Source organism: Hoplias malabaricus, chromosome 11, assembly GCF_029633855.1.
Source record: "Hoplias malabaricus isolate fHopMal1 chromosome 11, fHopMal1.hap1, whole genome shotgun sequence".
Classification (NCBI taxonomy): domain Eukaryota; kingdom Metazoa; phylum Chordata; class Actinopteri; order Characiformes; family Erythrinidae; genus Hoplias; species Hoplias malabaricus.
This window is the reverse complement of record NC_089810.1, coordinates 39,656,878-39,680,756: the sequence shown is the minus strand read 5'-3', so window position 1 is coordinate 39,680,756 and position 23,879 is coordinate 39,656,878. Positions and strand designations below refer to the sequence as shown.

At 39.1% G+C, this 23,879-nt stretch overlaps 1 protein-coding gene across 1 annotated transcript in view; it reads left to right on the top strand.

The window, feature by feature from the left end:
* Nucleotides 1-23,879, top strand: part of veph1 (ventricular zone expressed PH domain-containing 1) — a 97,459-nt gene that overhangs the window by 59,278 nt on the left and 14,302 nt on the right. The window contains exons 13-15 of the mRNA XM_066684908.1: nucleotides 6,521-6,638; nucleotides 16,006-16,148; nucleotides 17,895-18,127. Of these exons, the coding sequence (XP_066541005.1) occupies nucleotides 6,521-6,638; nucleotides 16,006-16,148; nucleotides 17,895-18,127 (494 nt within the window). The remainder of the gene's footprint in view (nucleotides 1-6,520; nucleotides 6,639-16,005; nucleotides 16,149-17,894; nucleotides 18,128-23,879) is intronic.

The window sequence follows — 23,879 nt, the reverse complement described above, 5'->3', positions numbered from 1 at the left end:
GTTGAGAAGCATGTCTCTGGACTCTTGGTAGCAGTGCTCTTAAATTACGTCAGAACAGGGTACACAGAACATGCACAGCCTTAGAACCAAAGGGGTTGCAAGAAATGGCAGTGGTGCTTCTGTGAACATTTAATATTTAAGTGACAGTAAAAAAAGAATATACTTAATATACTTTAATATACTTTTAAGTGTCATCAGTTAATAGTTTCCTGTCTGATCTGTGACAGAAATAACACGTATAAAAATAGTTACAGTGTCCATTTTCAAAGTGAATTCAACCAATTTTGTCTGAAAACTACCTCCATACTCTATACATCTTAATCATTAAAGGCATAGAGTTGGTATTGTTTACAGGGGTGGTGATAGGGCCCATATGTTCAGACTGTTTAACATCTCTTAAAGGGCCTTCGTAGATATGGTTTATATATTACATTTTTATATATACTTTTTCTGTTGTGTAATTTAGGCCCTAAATTATAGAAATGAAAGAAACAGACATCATATTCCAAACCTGTCATGGCTGTTCAGCTACATATGTGCCAAACTGAACACTGTAAAAGTGTTTTTAACTGAAGTCTGGCTTTAAAAGGCAGAGGGAGAGGGCAGTGCTCCTTGCTTTGAGGAATGCAGCAAGGCTCCATTTGTCTTTATTTGTCCTGATTAGAAGAGAAGGAAGAAAAGAGTCGCTGGAGGTCTTGCTGGAATTTTCAGTCAACACCATCTTGAAGGCATTAGTAGCTCGTCTTTGTAGCAGTGACAGATTTTGAACATAGCGGCAGTAAATAAAGCTGAGGCATGTGGCGACTGTGTTGTACTCCCATTGTTTGCATTTCCCTGTGCTGTATATAAGATGCTTTAAGATGCTAAAGGGGGAAGAAATGGGATACACCACAACTGAACCCATGGGCTGAGTTTGCAATAGCACAAGTCCCAAATGGAAGGATCCCCATCTGTCATGTGGGCTTTAGATATAAACTCTGTCAGGCAGGGCTGAAAGGAGAGGAGGTCTCTTGCGCCACATGCACCCCCCATCCCCACCCTCTCCTCTTTGCCTCCAGAAACTCTCCTGGCCCAGGCATGCAAGGACCTTTGGGTTTTGGGCCTAGCCAAGATCAGTGTCAACATGTTTCCTTTTACGTATCAGGAATATTGTAGGGCTGTTATTTCCCCATGCAGCCTCCTGGCTCTGATTGCTCAATTGTTTGGATGGTGGTTGGGGGTTTGTTGCAGTTCATTGCCCAAGTCTTGGGGTACTAAACTAACACTGTGGCTGTTTTTACAGTTGAATATATCTAACAATCAAACAAACAATAATAATGCCCAACACTAGAATAAAACCAAGTAACATTTTCCAGTGTGATATTCTGTGTGTGAATGTGTTGGTTTAACTTTCTCGAAATCTCTCCTCGTGGATTTGAGGTGATCATCCAGTACTTACTTTAGCTGTTAATAAATGATTTTAAATAATGTATGCTGTGGATTTAACAAATTCATGTGATCAAGGAGAATCTGAACAAAACATTGTCCTTCAAACTCACTCTCACCTACAACTTTATAGAAAAACACTTATTTGTTTATATCATTATTTGTTTGTATTTACTTTGATTACATATATATAAATTTATATAAGAACCACACTCAATGAATCATGTTAAGTCAATTTTGGTAGGTGTATGTTACTGGAAGATAATATACACTGAAAGATTAGCATGCTTGCTAGCTCTTGCTTTTCAGTTTGTGTTTAGTTGTGACAGTGGTCTTGATGAATGCTGCTGAAGTAATATCTGCAGGAGGTGGCATGCTGATTTATTCAGTGCAGTTTATTGGGAACTGAGACACCCTGGGTCTTGTTGGGAATGACTCAGCTCTTTGAGCTCTGTGTGGATTGTAGTGACTTCACAGAGAGATGTGCAACTTCCCTTTGGCTTCTTCCTCATTCTGAGTCTCTTTGAGTCATCAGCTGGGAGCAGTAACATACAGATGTACTCAGAGACACCCTGGCAACTTCAAAAGAATGTGTACACAAGATCAATTTAATTTTGTAAAATACCATAAAAACTAGAATTTGTGATGTGTTCATTTATTTTATATATATATATATATATATATATATATATATATATATATATATATATATATATATATATTTATTTCTTTTTTAACTGACAAGAGTACAAAGTATTATTTTCCAGTGTTTTCAGCTCATCAGCCAAAGTTGATCAGCCCCAAGCATCCATAACCGCTTATCCAATTTAGGGTCGCGGGGGGTCCAGAGCCTACCTGGAATCATTGGGCGCAAGGCAGGAATACACCCCGGAGGGGGCGCCAGTCCTTCTCAGGGCAACACAGACACACACACATTCACTCACACCTACGGACACTTTCCAGTCGCCAATCCACCTGCAACGTGTGTTTTTGGACTGTGGGAGGAAACCGGAGCACCCGGAGGAAACCCACGCGGACACGGGGAGAACACACCAACTCCTCACAGTCACCAGGAGCGGGAATTGAACCCACAACCTCCAGGTCCCTGGAGCTGTGTGACTGCGACACTACGTGCCACCCTCAGCCCCAAACAGTTTAAAGTAATTTGATAGTTAAACAAAGTAAAATTAACTTTTTTTTTATTGCACTTTACAGAATATCAATAAATGTCAATAAATTTGGTTTGGAATTTATATCTTTCTTTATTAGTTAATAGTAAATACTCCTATCTTTCACTTCTTCCAAATGACATTGTGTTGATTTATTGCAAACTTTTAATATTTTCACTTTAAATGTTTTACTGTATGTAGAGTCTTGTTTAAGATGAGTTCAGAAATGAAGATTTCAGAATATATATATATATATACACACACAGGGGTTGGACAATGAAAGTGAAACACCTGGTTTTAGACCACAATTATTTATTCTACGTGATGCTGGTGGAGGAAAACGTTTCCTGACTCGCTCCTCCAAAACACCCCAAAGTGGCTCAATAATATTTAGATCTGGTGACTGTGCAGGCCATGGGAGATGTTCAACTTCACTTTCATGTTCATCAAACCAGTCTTTCACCAGTCTCGCTGTGTGTGTTGGTGCATTGTCGTCCTGATACACGGCACCGCCTTCAGGACACAATGTTTGAACCATTGGATGCACATGGTCTTACTGGTGCAATGTGGAGTTAATGAAGATAAAATGACAGGTGTTTCAGTTTCATTGTCCAACCCCTGTATATGTACTTTGAAAAATGGATGATTGTTTGCATTGTATTTAGTGCTACATGACAGGCAGAAAAAACCATGCTGGCCACATTATTTCTGGCAAATCCTCTTTTGGGATTATTTTACCATGAAGTTAATGCTTCTTCAATGTTTCTAGTTTTATAGTGAATTTCCACAATGTGGTTAATTATCTGCTCATTTTAAACATATTCACAATATCAGACTTCTAGAAGGCCTACAATAGTGATTTTTTCTCATTGAATTGTTTGTAATAATGTGGCTGTCCCTGTTACATCCTTGTTGTGCTTGTTGTTAATTTTAGTCCTTTGGTACATTTCGTCAAGTCTTTGACAATAAGAAAACACACTTGGCTGTTTCTACCCAGATATCATTTAAAATAAATCCTGATTGGACAATTTAAATAATTGAATTTTTTTACTTTTTTCAGTGGAAAAATTAACAGTATTTAGGCCTTCAGTGTTACCTCTTTATCAAGAGAAGAACCCAACAAAGCACAGCATCACACATCTGTTTGTAAAATGTTCACAAGTATTGTGTACAGTGGCAGTTGCTATTTTGTCTCACGGTCCTCAACATGTAGTGTGACACAAATCATGCAATGTATAATATTTCGACTCAGTCTTACATGTGCATTGTTGATTGTGGCATTGCTAAAGGAGCCCATTGATGTAGCCACATGTGGCCCTTTCACTACCATAAACCAAGTGCACAATCAGATTCATGTGTTTATGCTAAAACAGATGTGGCAGCTGTTACTGCTGTAGGTCTCTATATAAAGAAACCCTCATCTTTTCTTAGCAAACAGTGTACAGTGTAAGATTTTGGTGCCATTACCTCATGAGTATATTTAATTGAGTTACTCTGAGCTGGGATAGATCCCTCATTAATGCTCACAATACACTGAGTTTGAATGGAGTAAATTCTTAAACAGACATGTTTAAGAGTTTTTTATATTATTGTACAAAGGCATATCACTGGCAAAATATTTAATTTTAATGTATTTATTTTATTAAAATTCAATGGTGTGTTTATGTCACACATGTCATAACCATAACCCTGGCACTTTAGTTGTAATGTGCTTAGTTTTGTGTTCTGTTCTGTTTTTGTTCCTTGTTTGTGCTCCCCTTGTCATGTGACTGTCCTCCCCCCCCCCCCCCCCCCCGGTATTGTGTCTGCTTCCTGCTTGTTCCCTGGTCATGTAATACCCTTCCCTTGTGTTTCATGTGTCATGTGTCTTAATTAGTAACCAGGTGTTTCTTATTGGTGTTGTATTTATATAGACCTTGTCAGTGTTTCCTGTTTGTGTGTCATTGTACGTATGTTTGCTTTTGGTGCTTTAGGTTGCTATTCCTTAGCCTTGCTCTGTGTTTAGCCTTGCCCACTTGCCTCCTTGACCACTCCTATGCACCATTAGTAAAGAGGGAAGTTATAAAGATAGTATTTTGGATTAAGCCTTGTATTATACAGTAGTTATTATTTACAATATTTGGCATTTTCTTGCTATAATTAATGCTAGTTAATAATTGAATAAAATGAAATACACAGTATGTTGTACCAAAGATTATATGTAATACCATGTGAAAGTTCTGTAATTGTTTATTTAACTTGAATAAGGTGATTAATGAACTCCTACTGGCTTGATCATATATCCTACATCTGCCTCTATATTTAAACACAGCCCCGTCCTACAAAAATGGCCATCTGAGATGAACCTGAGCCCATATGTGATGATGTTTCTACTGTTTGTGTAAAAGAGTTTCATCAGACTGTTCAATGACAGTATCTTTCTGAAAGTCTTTCTTGTGGCTAAATTTATCACAGCAGCATGGAGGATTCTTAGGTTTGAAGGTTATGCACTTTTGACAGTGGTTTCCAGCCTTGACCTAATGTACTAAGGTTTCACAGGACACCCTGAATCTCCCACAGTGTTAGTAAAAGACAAATATTTTGTGATCCTGTGCTGAGAAAGGTTCTTTCTGACCTGTTTTCTTGACGTTTTCATTGTGTTTGGCTCAAAATGGTGAGCTATACTCTAATTTGCTTACGTTGTTTGCACTTTTTTACCTTTTATATTTTTTCCGCATATAATGGAACATTTCAAAAGAGCATTGTTATTTGACATTAGGCCAAAGGTGCTAAACGAACATGGCATACACAGGTTCGTAGTCTTTAGAGACTCTCAAGAGGGTCCATATATAGTTCTGATACAATCTGACTACATCTTTTTGTAAATTTTTTAGGTTTAGAAAGAAATTTGACTTGAGGTCAAATTTTTCTGTGGTAACTCTATTTTTGTAGAAACATAATGGATTGAATTAAAGCTTAGGCAGCCAAGCAACATTTTGAGCTCCCTCCTGAACTAGGAAACATGATCTGAACCATATCTGAACATCCCCTGGTATGGGGGCAGTGTGTAAGCTGTCTCAGTTTTCCACTCATGTTTTCTGCCCTCCACACATGGTCCTTGTTTAGCTCCGGGCAGATTTGCTCATCTCCCATTTTGCTCAGGAGTGAGAGAAGTACAGTTTGAGGGTTGTTCATAGTTTTTTTTTTCAGAAGGCACATGCAAATTAATGTTGAAATGTATGTCTCCCTGATTTAGTTTGAGTGCATCAAGCTCAGGCATTGGCTACACAGAGCCTGTTCAAACAGAAAGTTCTAAATGAATCAATCTAGTAACAACTTGTATCAACCTCCAGGCAAGTGTTAAGGGAACATGAAGATTTATCTTCAATTTTCTACCATGTTATGCACAGAGGGACACAAAAGCCCAAACATTCCCAGAGCATCCCACTGAGATGGTCTGAAGACTGAACTTTATGATCTCTATATAGTTACCTCCTCTGTAGCCTAATGGGATCCTATGGTAGCTCAACACCCTTTGGATAGATTACCATTTAACACTTGCTGTGACTGTAATACTTGTTCGTTCCATGTTTATTCCACCACAGTATATTAACAATATCTCAGTTATATCGTCACCCCAAGTTGCTCCGCTGGAAGTTGGATATCGTTTGTAGATTCAGATCTTGCTGATATTTGCTCAAAGATCAACAAATCCCAAAATGGGATTTCTGCTTTTCTGTGAAGATATCCAAACAAATGGGATACAAATTAGATCATTTGGGATCATGTCCATTTGTTTTGAGTTTGGTCTGAGCTTGTGTCATTAACATTGTTATGAAAACACTACAAAAATACTATCAATTTTCCCTGAATTAATAAATGTGTTAACTTGCAGTATTTTTTCTTGTTCATCCTTTTTCTCACTCTTTGACAAACATCTCTTCCAGGACCTGCACAGTCTGCAGATACATCTGGAGGAGGTCCGCTTCTTCGATCTGTTTGGCTACAGTGAAGAAGAGGGTGGATGGCTCTGTTTTATGTGCAACAATCCAGAGAAGGCTACAGGTAAAGTCTTCTGTGTAGATTTGGCTTACAGATCATTGAAAAGAGAAGAGCAAATTATTCTCAAGCCTTTCTCAGAAGACCTGGTATAAAAGAAACATCTTTATTGATCCCTTTATGGAAACTGCGTCTCTGCATTTGACTTATCCATGGCAGTGAACTCACAAACACACACTAGTGAGCAATTCTTCAAACACACACACTAGGGGCAGTAAACACAACCCCAACCGAAACAGGGGGCAGTTTAGGGGTTAGATGCCTTGCTTAAGGGCACTTGAGCCGAGAATTAATTTTCCTTACCTGTCCTAGGAATTGAACCATCGACCCTCCGACCTCGAGCTCACTTCTCTAACCTCAAAGCCATGACTGCCTCCTGGACCTACACTATTAGGTTAAGGTCAATATTATGGAAGTTTTAAAGACATTGACCAATAGCTCACTGAGGAATGTTCTACTTCTTGGGGTCAGGGATATGAGTCTTGACGTAAACCTAAACCTCTATGTGGGCTCAATTGAGGGTCAGTTGGTTCAAGTAGTGTTTGTTGATGTTTCTTGATCTAGAATATAGAAGTATAATGAAGATGATGTTGATTATGACAACAGGAAAAAGCAACGAAGATAGAAAATATATACAGTAGAGAAAGAGAGGCACAAGAAGAGCAAGAAGTAGTTGCTGCTCCGTTCATCATAGAAGTAAGAAATTATGGTCCTTCCAGAAGAAAAAAGACCAGAGAGGGGAGGATGACAGAAGAATACGAAGAAGAAGAAGAAGAGGAATCTACTGTTTCCCACGTCATGGAGGGTGTTTGCTTTGTCAATGCTCCCTTTGTTTTCTCCCAGTCCCATACAACTGTAACCCATAATTGCACTAGTTTTTGCTTTGTGGCTACTCCAAGGAAACAGATGTGCCTGATGGTAAAGGTTTTTTCATGAAAGGCAATGTGATCCTTCACAGAATACACATTCCTCTCTGGTACAGGGTTATTTACCAACAACAGCGAAGCAGATCTGGAATTCGTGCCTATAGAATAAATGCATGTGTTTTGTCTCTCTGCTTGTCTGTCAGTGATGGGCTTAAACTTTTCATGATGAGTCTTTCTTAAGATCTATTCAGTACTGTTCCTGACTCTGTGCTGTTACACTGCTCAGCAATTTACAGATTTGCTTATGCATTAGGCCCAACCCTGTAAACAAGGGGTTTGTTTTAGGACCTGAATGGCATGATTTTAAAGGTTCTGCTGGAGATATTCTTCTTCCAAAGTTCACACGAGTGATGCTGTGTGTCCTTGATTGTAGCTGTGTGTTCCTGTGATGGACTGTAATACATTCCTTGACAGTGTGCACCACACTGTCCTAACTGGCAGTTAGGGGCATTGTGTACAGTGCTCATATATGAAGTTAAAATGTCCATTAGCTATGTTAGCCAAGTAGCTATTCATTTAAACTTAAAGGAGCTTTATACACTAAACCCGTCTTTGTTAATCAGAAAAAATGAAAAAAAATTGACCTTTGTGAAAAAAAGAATAACACAAAAAGAAAAATTTGACCAATGAGGCAGGGTTTGTAGCAATTTCCACAACTGCAAATTTTAAATACATTTTTTTGCAAGGATGTGTACCAATGTCCATGTCCTCCGGGAATAGACGGTGAGCAAATACATGTTTGGTGTCCAGTTTTTGCTTCTGTCACTTTGAACTAGAGCTGCTAGGAATCATTGCTGAACGGAAATTTTTCCATCTACAAACTACATCAAGAAAACTTTATTCAGCTGATTCAGATCATATCCACAGCATGTGTAGATACACATCGATATGATTCAGAGGACAATATGATTCTGACAATGTGATTGGTGCAGATTGTCTCTGAGTTCATATGGAGTCTGAGGTATTTCACAGTATAAGGATCCCCAGTCTCTGTGTTGATGGACACCCCCAGGCATTGGCTGCTGAGCTGAGGAAAGTGGCCCCTAAGGAGTGGAATAAAAGAAAGAAACAAAACTAGATCAGAATTTCTACATGTCCTTATTACTGTTCATGAAATGAACAAATATACACACACATACTTTATTTAGTATCAGTTTGGGGAGGTCATTATCTTCTGAAACAATAACTAGATATGAATCTTGCCTCTGTCTGTTACGGTATATCAGCGTTTACAAACATCTGGACTCAATGAGAGCACTGCTTACCTCAATGATTCTCCTTCCTTTAGTGTCCCCCATGGACCGGGAAAACATTGTGGCGGGGCATAAGACCTGTATCTGCCCCTGAGATCCAGAAAAAAAAGTCATATGAACAGACACATTAACAAGGGGAGGTACATACACTGTATGCTTCAAACATTATACACATTTTATAAACCCTTTAATAGTCAGTCTAAAACTACTCATCCAACCTCACTAATGTTCCTCTGAATGTTAGTGACCAGATCCTCACAGTAGAGTTCACCTTTCCATTAGGATTCATTAGGATTAGGAGTTGTTTGTCTTTATCCTGGAAAATCTCACACCAATGTGACACCAGTGTAGGTATGTTTACCACAGATATAGTAATGGTTTTGTTTTTACATTTGTCTGTAATGCTTTTTAAGTTTAATCAATGCTAAAATGACAGGGTTGTAAGTGTATGGGCACTCAGATGCACTGGAAATGTTACAGCATAGATTCAGGTTGTGTTTGCTGCTAGGGCTCTGAGGGCATGCCACAATTACATTGTTTTTTTTTTTTTTTTCTCTCGCTCTCATTCCTCTTTGGCTGTCAGAATTCATTCAGCAGTTGCTTTCCCAGAGCGCAGCCATCCATAGAAGTGTCCAACGGTTTTCCACTGACTGACAGATGACCCGCTGGAGACGTTTAGCCCCTGCCCAGAGCAAGGCCTGATTGAAACAGATTACCCAGCCAAACCTGTAAACATTCATCCATTTATATTCTCCCCTTAAACCCTTCATCTGTGTTAATAACGGGTCTTTTGGGTTACAGCCTTGTGTGTTGGGATTCGTGTGTATTTGTGTTTACCTGTTGGGCACTAGATCAGGTTGTGCTATTTTAGTATGTGGTAAAGTATGGTTTGCAATATCCTTTGTGTCATGCCTTGCTTTAAAATACCCCTAAGGTCATTCCTTATACCATAAAATAATCTCTGTTGAATAAAGTTCTTAAGTAATTCCATGTACATTTTTATGGCCATGATATTTCAAGAAAATTGCATAATAACATCCCTAATGTTTCATGCATAAGAGCATCTCCATGTTATATGGTAACATGATTATTTATCAATATGCAGAGGTATGCAAATTGTAAACTCCCTCATCTCCCAGTTTTGAAAATGTACCACACCACATTGAATGATGCAACAGATATTTTCTGCAAGCTAAAGTTAGCTTTTTATTTACCAGTATTTTTTTACATTTCTATTCCCCCTTAAATGCTTCAATATGTAGCTACTGTACCACTTAAGGTGGGCTGAAAAATGTTGTGCCACCTAAAATATTAGGCGACAATGGCAATGGGGGTAGTAACCAGGGCCTCTAAGTGGGTCATAGGCACGGAGAGGTTCCATGATGGTACTTGTCTTCACCCAGTCAGGGCTTACATAAATGACATGACAACTCTGACTACTATGTCTTGCATACGGTCGGTGCTGGGGAAGTAAAATGATAATCTAAGTTTGGCACGGCTGAAAGTTAAACCAAGCAAGTCTAGAAGTCTGTTGATTGTCAAAGGAAACCTTGTACAGGAAAAATTTTGGATGGAAGGAGAAATGATTCCTACAGTACTGGAGAGACCAGTGAAGAGTTTATTTATATGGTATAGTACAGCGCTAAATGATACTGACTAAGTTGTGTGAGTAAATGCTGAATTGGGGAAGGCTATTAATAGACCCTAGTTGTAGATTATGTATATGGTATGCTGAAGCATATTTTATCAGCTTGTAATATTAGTTTGTCACAGGGGAGGTAAACATGGAGACATAATCAGGTGCTAAGGGTTTTAACATGTTTGTTTGATAGCAAACACTTAGAGGTAAACAAATTAATGAGTGGTAGTAGTAATAAATTGATTAGGTTTGTGCGTGAGGGTGAATGTATTTGAGAGTGTGCACAGTCTATAAATATTGGTAGATGTGGTGAAGCACGAGATTGGAAATTGCTGGTGGATGCAGGTAAAAAACTGCAGGTCCCAGAGTGTATTGCGTTAACTACATTGAGACCAGACATGGTGCTGTACTCTGAAAGTAAATGGATAGTTTATTTCATAGAGTTAAAATTTCCATTTTAGGATGCAGTAGACGAAACATTCAAAAGTAAGAAGCTGAAGTACGTGGACTTGGCGGCTGAGGTGAGGGAACGGCGGTGGCAGGCACAATAGACCAGTGGAGATAGGTGTTAGGGGATTTGTAGCCAAGTCTGCCACATCTCACCTTGCGCAATTCGGAATCAGGGGCCAGAAAATAAGGGCAGCTGTGAAGGAGTTATCAGAAACAGCTGAAAGGTCTAGTCAGTGGTTGTGGACAACACAGACTAGTTGGGGAAATGCACGGAAGAGATGCTGTTGTGATAGTTGGTGATGTAGCACATAAAGATCACATGGAACTGGTGGCACTGAACATGCATTAACGGTGCCAGTGGGGCTAGGTACAATTTCTGTTTTTGTCTCCTTTGTTTATCTCTCGCTCAGGCCAATTTTGTGACTTCAGACTTCCAATTCCATGTCTGTATTTTCTGGCAGTAGGCCAGAGTAAAGAGTGATGTAATGCAGTAATGATAATTATGCTTCTCCACAAAAACGATCTCTTGTGTCACGCCCTCGTCCTGTCGGGTCTGTTTTCCCCGCCATGTGCTCTCTCAGCACATGGCTCTGTTTTTTGTTGTCCATGTCTCTGCCTATGTCCCGCCTTTCTTCCTCCCCCTCGTTATCTGTCTGAGGTGCATCTCGTCTGTGTTAAATATTTAAGTCCCCTTGTATCACTTCCTCTTGTTGGTCATTTGTACTGTTTCGGTCCCTGTTATCAAGTCTGTCATGTCATCAAGTCTGTCTGTCTCTGCAGTTTCTCCGTCATTGTTTTCCACGTCGTCGTTTCATGTTGTCGTTTCATTTCCTCTGTCATTGTTTTGTTTTGTAGTCTGGTTATCTCTTTAGTCTCTCTGTCCCGTTTGCCCTGTTTAGCTCCCCGTGTCCAGTTTAGCCTGTTTGGCTCCCTGTTTGTTGTCTTTCTGTTAAAGTCTCTTTGTTTTGTTATATTTCATTAATAAAGTACTGTGTATTAGCGAGTGCGTCCGCCTCCGTCAGTCCGCCCTGTGATCCTGACATCTTGAAGGATACTGTTAGTATTAATTTTATATATATATATATATATATATATATATATATATATATAATATTATATACTTGCAAGAACAAAGGGACTGCTGTGAAAAAAAATGTCTGATGAGGTTTTGCAACCCTTGTATGTGGAATCAAAAATGTGGTGAATTTGTTCTCAGTGGAACAGAATATTAGCTTAAACTCCTGTTGTACCAGACAGGCTCCACCCCCACCTGAGTGACACTGCCTCACTGTGTCTTTAGTTAGTTTGGATGCACAGGAGGACGAGGTTGGATGGTCAGTTGAGGTGTGTTTGTGGAGCTGCTTGGCTGAGCGCTGAAGATGCACTCCTTCCCGTGGAATTCACTGAGTCCAAGAATAGAGGCCTTTTGAACTTAGTCTGATGTTAGTGACACTTTTAGAACATTGTTTAAAGGACACGTTTGAAAAAAGTTTATTTAACGATTGGAAAGAGGAAAGGGTTAAAGCAAACTTTAGGGAACAGACATGTCTTAGTTGATTGATTATATTTGAGTTTCGGGGAAATTGTATATGTCAGAGTTTTTGCCCAACTATTATTTAAACTGAATTGAAGCACCCGGTATGAATTAGTTCAATCTCAGATGTTGCCAGTGTCTTTACAAAGAACAATGGGATTCACAGTTAAAGACAGAAAAAATAAGTGAAAAGGATTATTGTTCTATGTATACTACATCTGTTTCAAATTTAAATTTAGACGAGCCTATGGAGAGTGAATGTCTCAGCTTTAAGCTCTGCCTCTGTTCTTTAGGGTAGGAGGGCAGTGCAATGGTTTTAAAGGGACGCTGCCTGATCACATCATAGAAGATAATGATCTGTGAGAATATCACATTATCATTTTGCTTAAATTTATCTTAAAGGCTTTTGACACATTTTGCAGCTCAGTTTGTTTCCAGGGAGTTATCCTTTTTACAATAAATAAATTTAGTTATTTCCTGATTAATCTTTGAAGAAAAAGAACAACACCAACTGTCTGGTTCTGTCCTGTCAGTTAACACACACCCCGTGTTGGCTAGAATTGTGCTGGATTATGGATGAGTGGGAGGGCCTTTTCAGTTCTCTTGGACTGGCCTTGCAGAGCAGTAGCATCATTTGTGATTGAACTTGTGATCTTCTGAACAGAGAGACTGTGTTTGTGTTTAATGATATTTAATATTGACATCATAGATTTACAGCAATCCCAATGGTGATTATATAATTTTGATGATTATGAATGATGAAAAATGGCACAAGTTTAAATAAATAAATAAATGCACTAACATATAATGTAAAATATACATTGATAAAATAAATCTGTAATCAAATACAGTCAATCAAATTGAATACACATATTTTTGTATCTGTCTCTGTTTTCTGGTAAAAACTCAGTCACATTTAGATGTTTACATTTATCAAACCAAGCACAGGACATACATGAGTCCTGCCCCTGTCTCCCACCCTTCACCCACCTATATTTATTTATTTATACATATGTCTTTTTTCATTCTCCATAGAGCCTTTGTCAATAGGATACCTGCTGTGAAACATCCTGGTATATTTTAACAAAATTATATTGATACAAAAAAAACTGATGGCCACCAATATCACACCACACCTACTTGGTATTAGTAGCATTATTTATAAAGTGTATATAGACATGGAGTAATATCCTTGACCTCACAGTCCTCACACCTTTCTGTATTCGGCTAATGTGTCGTACTGTTGTTGCTGTGTGTAGCATGTGGTTGAAATTGGACCAGGTCCTGTCCTAATGAACATGAGCTAAGACAGAGTGGGTGGAGTGTCCTCTCAGCAGGAGTCGCTGGGGCCGTATCTGGATGTCTGTGCTGATTTTATTTCTTAGTTCAAGTCAAAATTTAAGCAGACTCTGGTCTATGCAAGAGAACACTGGACTGCTCCTCATCAGTCAAACCAACAAACACAGACCCAAACCCCCGAAAGATTAACAGGGCCCTCACCTCCTGGATTTAAAATAGCAGCACAACTGGAACTGACTAAATAATCTTGAAATACTACAAATATCAGTAACACATGGTTCACTCCAGGAATAACTTTCTGTTTGTATGTCTTCAACTAGGATGTTTGTTTTGGTGCCAGAAGGCTTCATTTATTTGTGAGTCCGTTCTGTCACAATTTCTGAAGGAGCGTTTTACACATTCAGCAATTATTGTGTTCATCTGTCAGTAAATCGACACAGAGGGGTTCAGGAAATCATGCGGGGGTCCTATGGGGGTCCTGACTACAAGAACACAGTGAAAGGGGATAAGAAAGTATGCCCCTAACCCTAACAGATGGACTGTGTAAGTGTAGAACTACAGAGTGACTGGAGTGGACAGTGAGTGTAGATACAGGGATGTAAGTTTAAAGTCCTGACTGATGTTTGTTTCAAACTGATGGCTTTCCAGTATCTACCGTCATGAGCAAGAATATGATAAGGAACATAGTTTATCTTTTACAGCATCACCACTGAAACAGAAGAGTAATATGCCCTTAAAGCAACACTATATAGTATTTTACTTTAAAATTACTGCTTCAAAATCATTGTGATGAGCCACTGAGCTGTAATAGGAGAATAGAGCCTCTGTTGTTGCTACTCTGGACTCAGCACTGCAGAAACTACACTATGTAACATTTGGAGAAGGGTAGAAACCAACCCCTTCCTCCTCCCTCCCTCTTGATTTCAGAGCCCTGCAGTAAAAGTGCACCACAGTAAAGACAACATGGAGTTATTTAATAAAGTTTTAGAAAAATCTGTAGCACAGAAGAACAACTAATCTATGAGTTTGTGTGTGAATTCATGATGTCATTCTGTAGCCTTGTCCGTGTATCAAGGTCTAAGTTGTGTCTTTTCTTGCATGGAATATCTGGTGGGGCACAGTCAGTGAAACTACACAAAAAGCTAGGGTACTTCCTCAAATAATTAAAATGCAAATGGACTTCATCAATAAAACCCCAAATACACGTATTTACAGAACAAAATGCAAGAGTTACAGCAGGGGTTAGCAGACAACAGGAATATAAGGTACTAAATTAAACGTTTATTAACTTGTGGACGTGATTATATTGCCTTGTAAGTAGCGGTTAAAAGCGAAGCCGGTCCAGGCAGTACTAGCCAGTGTAAAAACATCAGTATATGTTCACTTTTCTGCTTCAAATATTTGTTCATGATATGGTGGCGCTCCAAGGCTTTTAAGGTTGTGGAAAGCAGCTGCACAGCTATGTTCGTAGACTGTTATTTATTAACAATCCAAGCTGCTATATATATATAGTTGACACATCAAAATGGCAGTATTTCCAAAGACATAAAAAAAAAAAATGCTTCCTGTTTCTCTAGAACTGGCCAATGAGAGACAGTCGGAGGAACACTGGGTTCCTAAAAGAGATGATTTATAGTTTTAATTGTAAACTTATTTTAATTTTTATCATTTGAATCACAATTTATTGCACTTGTTGTATACTACTGACTTTATTCTGGTTTTTAGGGTTCACTCAGTGCGCTGAACCCTATTGTATTTGTTACGGTTTTTCTTATGATTATTTTTTCTCCTGTAAAAGTCGTTGTGCGGAAGAGACCGTAGGTCGTACAGACACCACACTTGGAGGGTAGATGTAGTTTGTGTGCATCTCGTTAGTTATATGTATAGTTAGTATTATTTTAGCCTTTTTATTAATTTATCTTTTACTTAATTTATACTGTAAAAATGTATTATTTATTATCTGTAATAATATTCTGTGATATGCTCTGGTCTTTCTTCTGCTGAGCTGCTGTAAAACGTTTCCCTCCGTGATCTCTGTGATCTCTGAAATCTACTGATCTAAATTCAGTAGGTATTAATGATTTTAGGTCGACAGTACATATGAAAAATGTATCATTATTAGAGCAAAGTCCATAGCTGCTCCATGTGCAGGTCTTTGAGATCAATGGAAGGAAATGCTAGTTGATTTGTTTGTGGTACCATTCCATATTCGGTGACCTCTGCTAATGTTCTTTGTCACATAACAGTAGCTTTATACTTCTTGTCTTTACAGTCATGAACCAGGAGGGCCAGCCTCTCATTGAGGGCAAACTGAAGGAGAAACAGGTCCGCTGGAAGTTCATCAAGCGCTGGAAAACCCGTTACTTTACTCTGGCTGGAAACCAGCTTCTGTTCCGGAAGGGGAAATCAGTAGGGGTTTGTATCTCTTTCTGAAACAATCAATGCTGAGAGTGATCCATATACTGGATGAAATTCCCTGTGTGTCTGTACGCACCCCCTCCAGACGACTGTGATGTTTCATTCAGATAAAATATTCAGCAAAAATATGAAAAATGTACAAATGCTTAATTTGCCACTGGGGGATTCACTCTGAATGTTATCATTAAGGGTTCAGTATGGAGCCTAGATGTACACCAAAAGCCAAAGAATGATGTAAGAATGTGATTCACAGTGTGTTTCATAAATAAATGTGGTGTTTTTGGATTAAAAAATTCCGATGTGGTTGATAAAAGAATAAAAAGAAAATTCATTCAGCATAAGCCACAAAGAAAATTACTACATGAATCATTCTTACCGTAATTTTATTTAACAATGCAACAACAGAACCCTCATTGTTTGGAGTGTCACAGGAACCAGCTTGGGGACACGAACCTTCCACCAAACAAAATTACTATGATTTTTAATTACATGGTTGCGTTGGTGAGGGAAAAATGGCATTGTGTCCTTTTGTAAAAATTCATTCTAAAACCTTCCAAACCTCCTTTGAAGCAGCACAATGTGGGGCATCTCTGCACGGTTTGCTGTCTGTGCTCTCTGTTGTTGTGCCAGCTTGAATTGTGGACAGATTTCTCTTGTTATGCACATGTTTGGTTTTTATTGTGTTGGGGAATTGCTTGTGATTCTGCCAGTCTTTTTATTCTGACCGTCCCTCTGTCCCCTACCATCTTTGAGGAGGCATACCATGACACGTATGGACAAGAGCTCCTAACGTCCTTTGTTTTGTCTGAACGTTGCTGCCTAAATGTCTCAGGAAGCTCTAGGCCATGCAGATCTGAAAAGAATGGGATTCAAGAAAGAGAAGAAGAACAATTGTAAATAAAGAGAGAAGACACAATACTACACCCCAACTGTAATAACCCACAAACCTTACACAGCTTCCCCTGCCACATGTCTGTAATAACCCTAAAATAACCCTGATACATACTTTCCCGATGGGATCAATTTTTGGGGGGTGGAGGGTCACCTGTAGGCAGATCTTATTTGATTTGTTTATTCCCACCAAAAAGGAATTTTTAAACATTTTTCTCACATAATCCTTTCACTGGAGAGCATTTGTAACTCTTAGAAGGCTGAAATTTTTAGTGTTGTTTGGATTTCGAATTATTGATGTCTCAAAAATTAGATGCATTGTGTTATTCTCTGAGTATTGCACTTTTCTTGTTTAAAAGTCTCCTGAACCATGAGTGTTCTTAGTTCAGTGGTATTTTGACTCGAACCCTATTTCTACTGATGCAGATGTTTACTCTGAACAAAATGACTGAGAATTTTAGGAAGTTGCTCTGGATAAAAGTGTCTGCTACTTGCTAGAAATGTAAATGTGCTACTCCCTTCGAAAAGAGTCTCCCAGCTAGGTAAAATTATACATTACACCGAGGCATTACAATTCGGGGTTGATCTGTAGTTGTGGATAATAAACCAGGAACCAAACCAAGAATAGAGACCAGGAGAGATCAGTAGAGTCCAGTAGAGACCAGTAGAATCCATTAGAGTCCAGTAGTGCAGGTACCATGCAATAGAAAATCACCATAGTAATGGTGAAGTATGGTGAATAGTGAAAGCAGTCTCCTGAGTGTTAGCAGCTTCCTTACACGGTTTTTTTACACTTATTTGTAGTGTCTAAAATCTTTCCCTATTTTTTTTTTATCCACTACCTCCTCACAGAAGGATGAACTGGATGACAGCACCATTGAACTGAGCAAGGTCCAGAGCGTGAAGGTGGTGGTGAAAAAGCGACGTGACCGGGGTCTACCCCGGGCCTTTGAGATATTTACGGAAAATAAGACATTTGTCCTGAAGGCAAGGGATGAAAAATACGCTGAGGAATGGCTGCAGTGCATCAACGTGGCCGTGGCCCAGGCCAAAGAACGAGAGAACCGTGAGGCTACTACATACCTGTGAGTTTGAGCTACTGGTCCTGATTGATGGTCCTGTTTGGCTGCAGGTGAATGCTGTGTACACAAGTGATTCCAAAGTGAGTTTGTTTAGATAAGTGTTCGATCAGTCAAAGACAAAATGGAATTTTGCATATTACTTTCAGAATGGAGGAAATGTATTATTGTGATTTCATTTGGCTTCGACATCCAGCTCAATGTTGCAGACTGAAATCCTCTTTCTTGACCTTAACTGTAAATAACTAAGTATTAATCTGTGTCTGGCTTCTAAAAAATATGTTTTATCATATAAATATATTCCTAAAGAATAATAAACACCACTTATTATCACTTTATTATTATGTTTCAATCAACAAAGCATTGAAACACCTCTTCAGTATCACCCTACACTAACTAACTGAATTTAACTTGGCCTTTGCAATGCTAATATAAAAGAAAATGCTGCTGAAGCAAGATCAACACATACAGCAATAAAAGTACATCAGATAAACTCTGCAGGATTTCAAACACTGAGGACTACCTGTTACTGGCAGACATTGAGGCAGCTGGAATTTAACACAAGTCTTTTAAAGAAATGCATGGATTTAGTGGCAGTAAAATGTGGAATAATGTGATAAATATATTTACATTTTATATATTTATATTTATGCATTTGGCAGACGCTTTTATCTAAATCGACTTACAAAAGAGGATCTAACATTCGGACTACAGCACAAACAGAGGGTTTCTGTTGCTCTGATGGTGCTTGGAAGCTCGTTCCACCAGCGTGGTACCAGAGATGAGAATAGCCTCGACTGACCTGTACGGGGGGTTGGCCGTGTTAGTTGGCGCTCCTTCGAGGAACGGAGAGGGCGGGCGCTAACGTATGGTTTTAAGAGTCTATTGAGGGAGATGGGAGCAGAACCAGTGAATACTCTGAAGGTAATCATTAGTGATTTAAATTTGATGCGAGCAGCTAAGGGTAGCCAATGCAGCTCAACTAATAGGGGCGTGGCATGTGCTCTTTAAGGCTGGTTGAAAACCAGGCATGCTGCCGCATTCTGGAATATTCTAAATAATGAGCATACATATAGAAGAACGTGAACATGAGGGCATCTGACATCTTTAAAAGAGCCTGGGTCACTGGGATCCCTGTTTATTGACTTAATTCACCCTAATGGTAGATTCACATTTCTTTACAATCATTTTTATCATTTTGATCTTATGTGTTCTGAGCATCAAGATGGCACTGCAGGGGTGTCTCTGTCCCACAGCTCCAGGATCCTGGGTTCAATCATGGATTCAGTCTCCACCTCTGGAACTTCTCTGTGAAGAGTGTGTTGTATTCTCTCTGTGTATGTGTGGGTTTCCTCCCAGAATCAATAAACACACATTGGTAGGTGGATCGACTGTGTGAAACTGTCCACAGGTGTGTGTGTGTGTTACAAACTGTCCAGAGGTGTGTGTGTGTGTGTGTCTGTGGGTTACAAACTGTCCACAGGTGTGTGTGTGATGGGGTGTGTGTGTGTGTGACTGTGTAAGTAAGTGGAACTGTCCACAGGTGTGTGTGTGTGTCTGTGGGTTACAAACTGTCCACAGGTGTGTGTGTGTGTGATGGGGTGAGTGTGTGTGTGACTGTGTGAGTAAGTTTAACTGTCCACAGGTATATGTAAGTGACTGGGTGAGTGAGTGACTGAGTGACTGAGTGAGTGAATGAGTGAGTGTGGTTGTGTGTGTGCGTGTGGTTGTGTGTGTGTGTGTGTATCTGTGTGTGTCTGTGTGAGTAAGTGAAACTGCCCACAAGTGTATGTGAGTGACTGGGTGAGTGTGTGTGTGTGTGTGTGAGTGACTGGGTGAGTGTGTGTGTGTGTTTGTGACTGATCTGTTGGAACGTCATCTGCTGCAGTAACTTCATTCTGACCATTGAGGTTACGAGTGTTATTTTTGTAACTAGAGATGTGTTGAACCATGTGGTTACACTTGCAAGGGGTCATTGAGGCCTCTGACTCTGATCAGTGACCGTCTCAGTGGTCACAGTTAGAGAAGGGATTGTGTATCACTCCCTGTGTGGTCTGATCTTTCTCAGCGAGTGTAGGACAGAGTGGAAGCCGCAATGATTCTAAAGTCAACTTTTGAGTTTGAGAATTGGGTCTAAGGGTTTTTTTTTTTGGCCCTTCTTGTTTCATTGTCTGTGTCATGAACTGAATTCAGTTCAGAGGCTTTTCTGCTTGTTTCAGTTATGTTTTCTTTTACTAAAAGTTCATATTTATTTCCAGCTTTCTCGTAAAAATGTAGCCCTGTTTGGAACAAGAACACAACAGTGACACTGAGGATAGAAATGTAGGGAAGCCTTAAGAAGAAACAATGAGAAGGGTTGATTTTGTTAGCGTAGGTAGATGTCTTAGCAGACAGCTCTCTTCAGTGTTTTGAATTTGGATTGTGGTAGCCATTTTAAACACTCGCTGTCAGTATTACAGATTGCTCCTCTAAGCTTCCTTCTGCCATCGAATGCTCCAGATCCCTGTGTGGCAGAGAGATCTGCCAGAAAGTGCTTGGAATGGGTTACCTGACCAGACAGTGAAAGGACAGAGGGATAGGGGATAGAAACATACGACATTATAAAAGTATCGTTGGAGCTTTGGAACATAAATAGAAAAAGAATTGCAACCAATTGTTGCATGCCAATAAGATTAGAAATTAAGGAAAAGAGTGAAGAGGGAAGGACAAGGAAGAGTGGTATTGGACAGCGTATGATGAGAAGCAGCACATGTTTTCAATCAGGTTCTCTGGCTGAGACTTTACCAGAGCTCCTGTGGGATCGGCCTGTGCGTTTTAATCAGCTCCAATTTCTCTTTAATAAGTTTCTCTGCCGACCCACACACACCAGTGTGGCACGGCGGCCCAAGAGAGAGTATCAGACACAGACACAGGGATTTCTCTATACTTTTACATTCCGTGTGTGCAGAGATTTACCAGATAATCCAGTGTCAGGAGCCGTCTTACTTTATGAGAAGAGTTGTGCATACTCTTTTAAGAACAGTTCAATTCCAGCGATATTAATAAAGACCGTTGCACACTATAATATACAGCCGTGCAACAGGTCCAGCTGCTCTGCAGAACCCTCTGGGCCCGACTGGGAGGATAAAATAACAAAATAACCAAAGGAACTTCATCCAGTTCCATTCTCACAACCAAGCTCAGTAATGCGAGGTTTGAGTTCTGGTCCGGACCACTGGTGCTTGCTCTCTTAGCACTCTATAGGATGACTGGAATGCTGTGTCAGCACCTGTGGTCAAATAAAATCAACTATTCTCTGAAATTCTCAGTATTCAGCATCACGCGATGGTCTCAGTATTTTATGAGTATGGTATCGCTTCATAAAAGCAAACCCAGAGGACCGGAGAAGGGTCGTAAGCATCATTTCACTCTGGATTCATCTACATTCTGTCAGAATCATTCAGAAGGGAATACTGCAGGCACGTCCATATGTACATGTTGTCATCTTTGGCACGAGGCCTGGTGGTTCATTTCAGAGGAATTACTTTAATATTCAGTTCATAGGAACAGAAGCCAAATATTTCCCGGTTTAGTGTTTAGAAAAGAGCCTCAGCCTTGTTGTCCAACCAGGTTTTACTTTCAGTGCCATCTTTTGGAGATTTTAGTCCTTAGTGATTTGTTCAATTGTTGTTCCATGTTACATTCAGGTAACCTTTTTTTTTTCATTTGCGTGTTTATATTTTATTTAAAAACTAATTGGAGAATCTGGGAATCTGATATAAGCTGCCTGAGTCCATAAACCGGAATATTCACAGAACAATGGCAGATTATAAAATGATTCCAATGACAAAAATGACCAAAATCTATTCACTTTTACAGCATCACTTTGAGGACTGTAAAAGGGAAAATGGCTCCCTCTAGTGGACAATATAATGGCTTGGATCCTTATTAAAATGAGACTGCCCTCTTGTGTGCTGTGATGGACAATGGCACAGCTTTTTCTACAAATGCATCATGGGGATTGTGAAGCACTGATATATTTCAGAGTAAATAAATCATTAGTAATAAGAAAAGTAAAGAAAACATTTACATCATTGTCACTATAATCCTGAATCTGACGTACCCAGATTTTATTCCTCCCTCAAAGGTAAACAGGCTTGCCAAAGCACCACAATGGGAAATGCTGTCAATATCATGAGCTCGGCGCCGAGATATGTATCGGTTGTTTCATCATTCTCCCAGCAGAGGATGACTGTTTCCATTTTAGCAGCAGGAGAGGCCTTGCTTATTCTGCCAAGTGGAAAAAGCGAATAGTGAGTGCCAGTGGACATTGCATGTTGTGTTTTTACCAAAATATTACAGCATCGTTTCCGTTAAAAGCTGTAGGTCATCTGCCGAAATGTCACGCATCAACTGGTGAAAGACTGAGGAAAAGCAGTGATAAAAAATTCACGCTTCATTTTCTTATTTAAAAACATCATTTAAAAAACAATAAAACAAAAAAGCTGAAGAACCAAAAGCCAATAAAAAATTACTTTGTGTTTAATTCAAATTCAGTGCAATTGTCTGAGCCTGAAATCAGAGATGGGACGGGGAGATGAAATTACATACAGATAAACGTACTATAGTTTATTTTAGATCAGCCAAAAACACAACCTGGTAGAAGTCGAAAAATTGGAAACAAAAAAACTACTTATAATGAAATTAATACCCTTATTTTCCCTACCCTTAATATCCCTTCACATTAGAACATTAAGGAGGATGGCGTGTGTCCATAGCTTTTAATCCCTTCAGTGTTCTTTGTTGTAAGGGCTTTGCCTGATGACAAGTGACCATCCACATATTACAGCACAAAAAACATGTCTAAACAAAGATTAATATTTTTCAATTAAAATAATTTATCTTCTTAGTAAATGTGGTGCTTGTATAAAATGAAATATAATTACAAGAAACAAATGCAGTAAAATAATATTTGTTATAAATGCAGTAGCTGTGAGTGAGTGTGAAGAGCAGTGATTTTTCAGATGTTCTCCTGATGCACAGTGACTTTCTGCCGCCTCCAACAGCGTCTTCATCTGATCTTCAAGGTAAAAAACACATTTAATGGAACCAGTTTATTTCTTTACATTTTCTTTTATTATGGATTATTATTTGTTATTTATAAATTACGTTTTTCTAATTTAACAACGCGGAACAAAAAAAGTGTTGTGGTTTTTGGGGCGGGAACAGATTAATAGTATTTCGATTGATTTTAAAGGGGAAATTTAATTTGATACGAGTGAGTTATGAGCTTGGTCACTGAACTAATTAAACTCATAAGTCAATACATTTAACATCAATTATTTAAAGAACACTTTATTAACCTCTAACACTAGAAATTGCAGTTGTTTTTTATACAAATAAACTCTTATTTTTCAGATATTTGAAGTTATGTAATAATATAATTTCCTAATAATAAAAGTTCCTGCTGATCCCCACATTCGGAGCCGTGTTCGGCCTTTATCAAACCCACCGAGCCTCCTGTTTTAAAACTTGCTCCCACCTCCACCCCGTCTCCACCCTTTTCTCATATTCATTTATCCAACGGGGGTCCGGCTTCATACGCATTCATAAGCCGCCCTTTACTCCTCTCCAAAGACTTCTGAGTTCCCCTCCCCGTTTCAGCCTATCCGGGCGTGGTCCGTACTAGCAAACTATCTATTAAAATCTCATTTTCTCAGGTGACTCTTTGAGTGAATATATGTTTTTACTACCTTCTTTAAACTGCACTGTGTGTTAG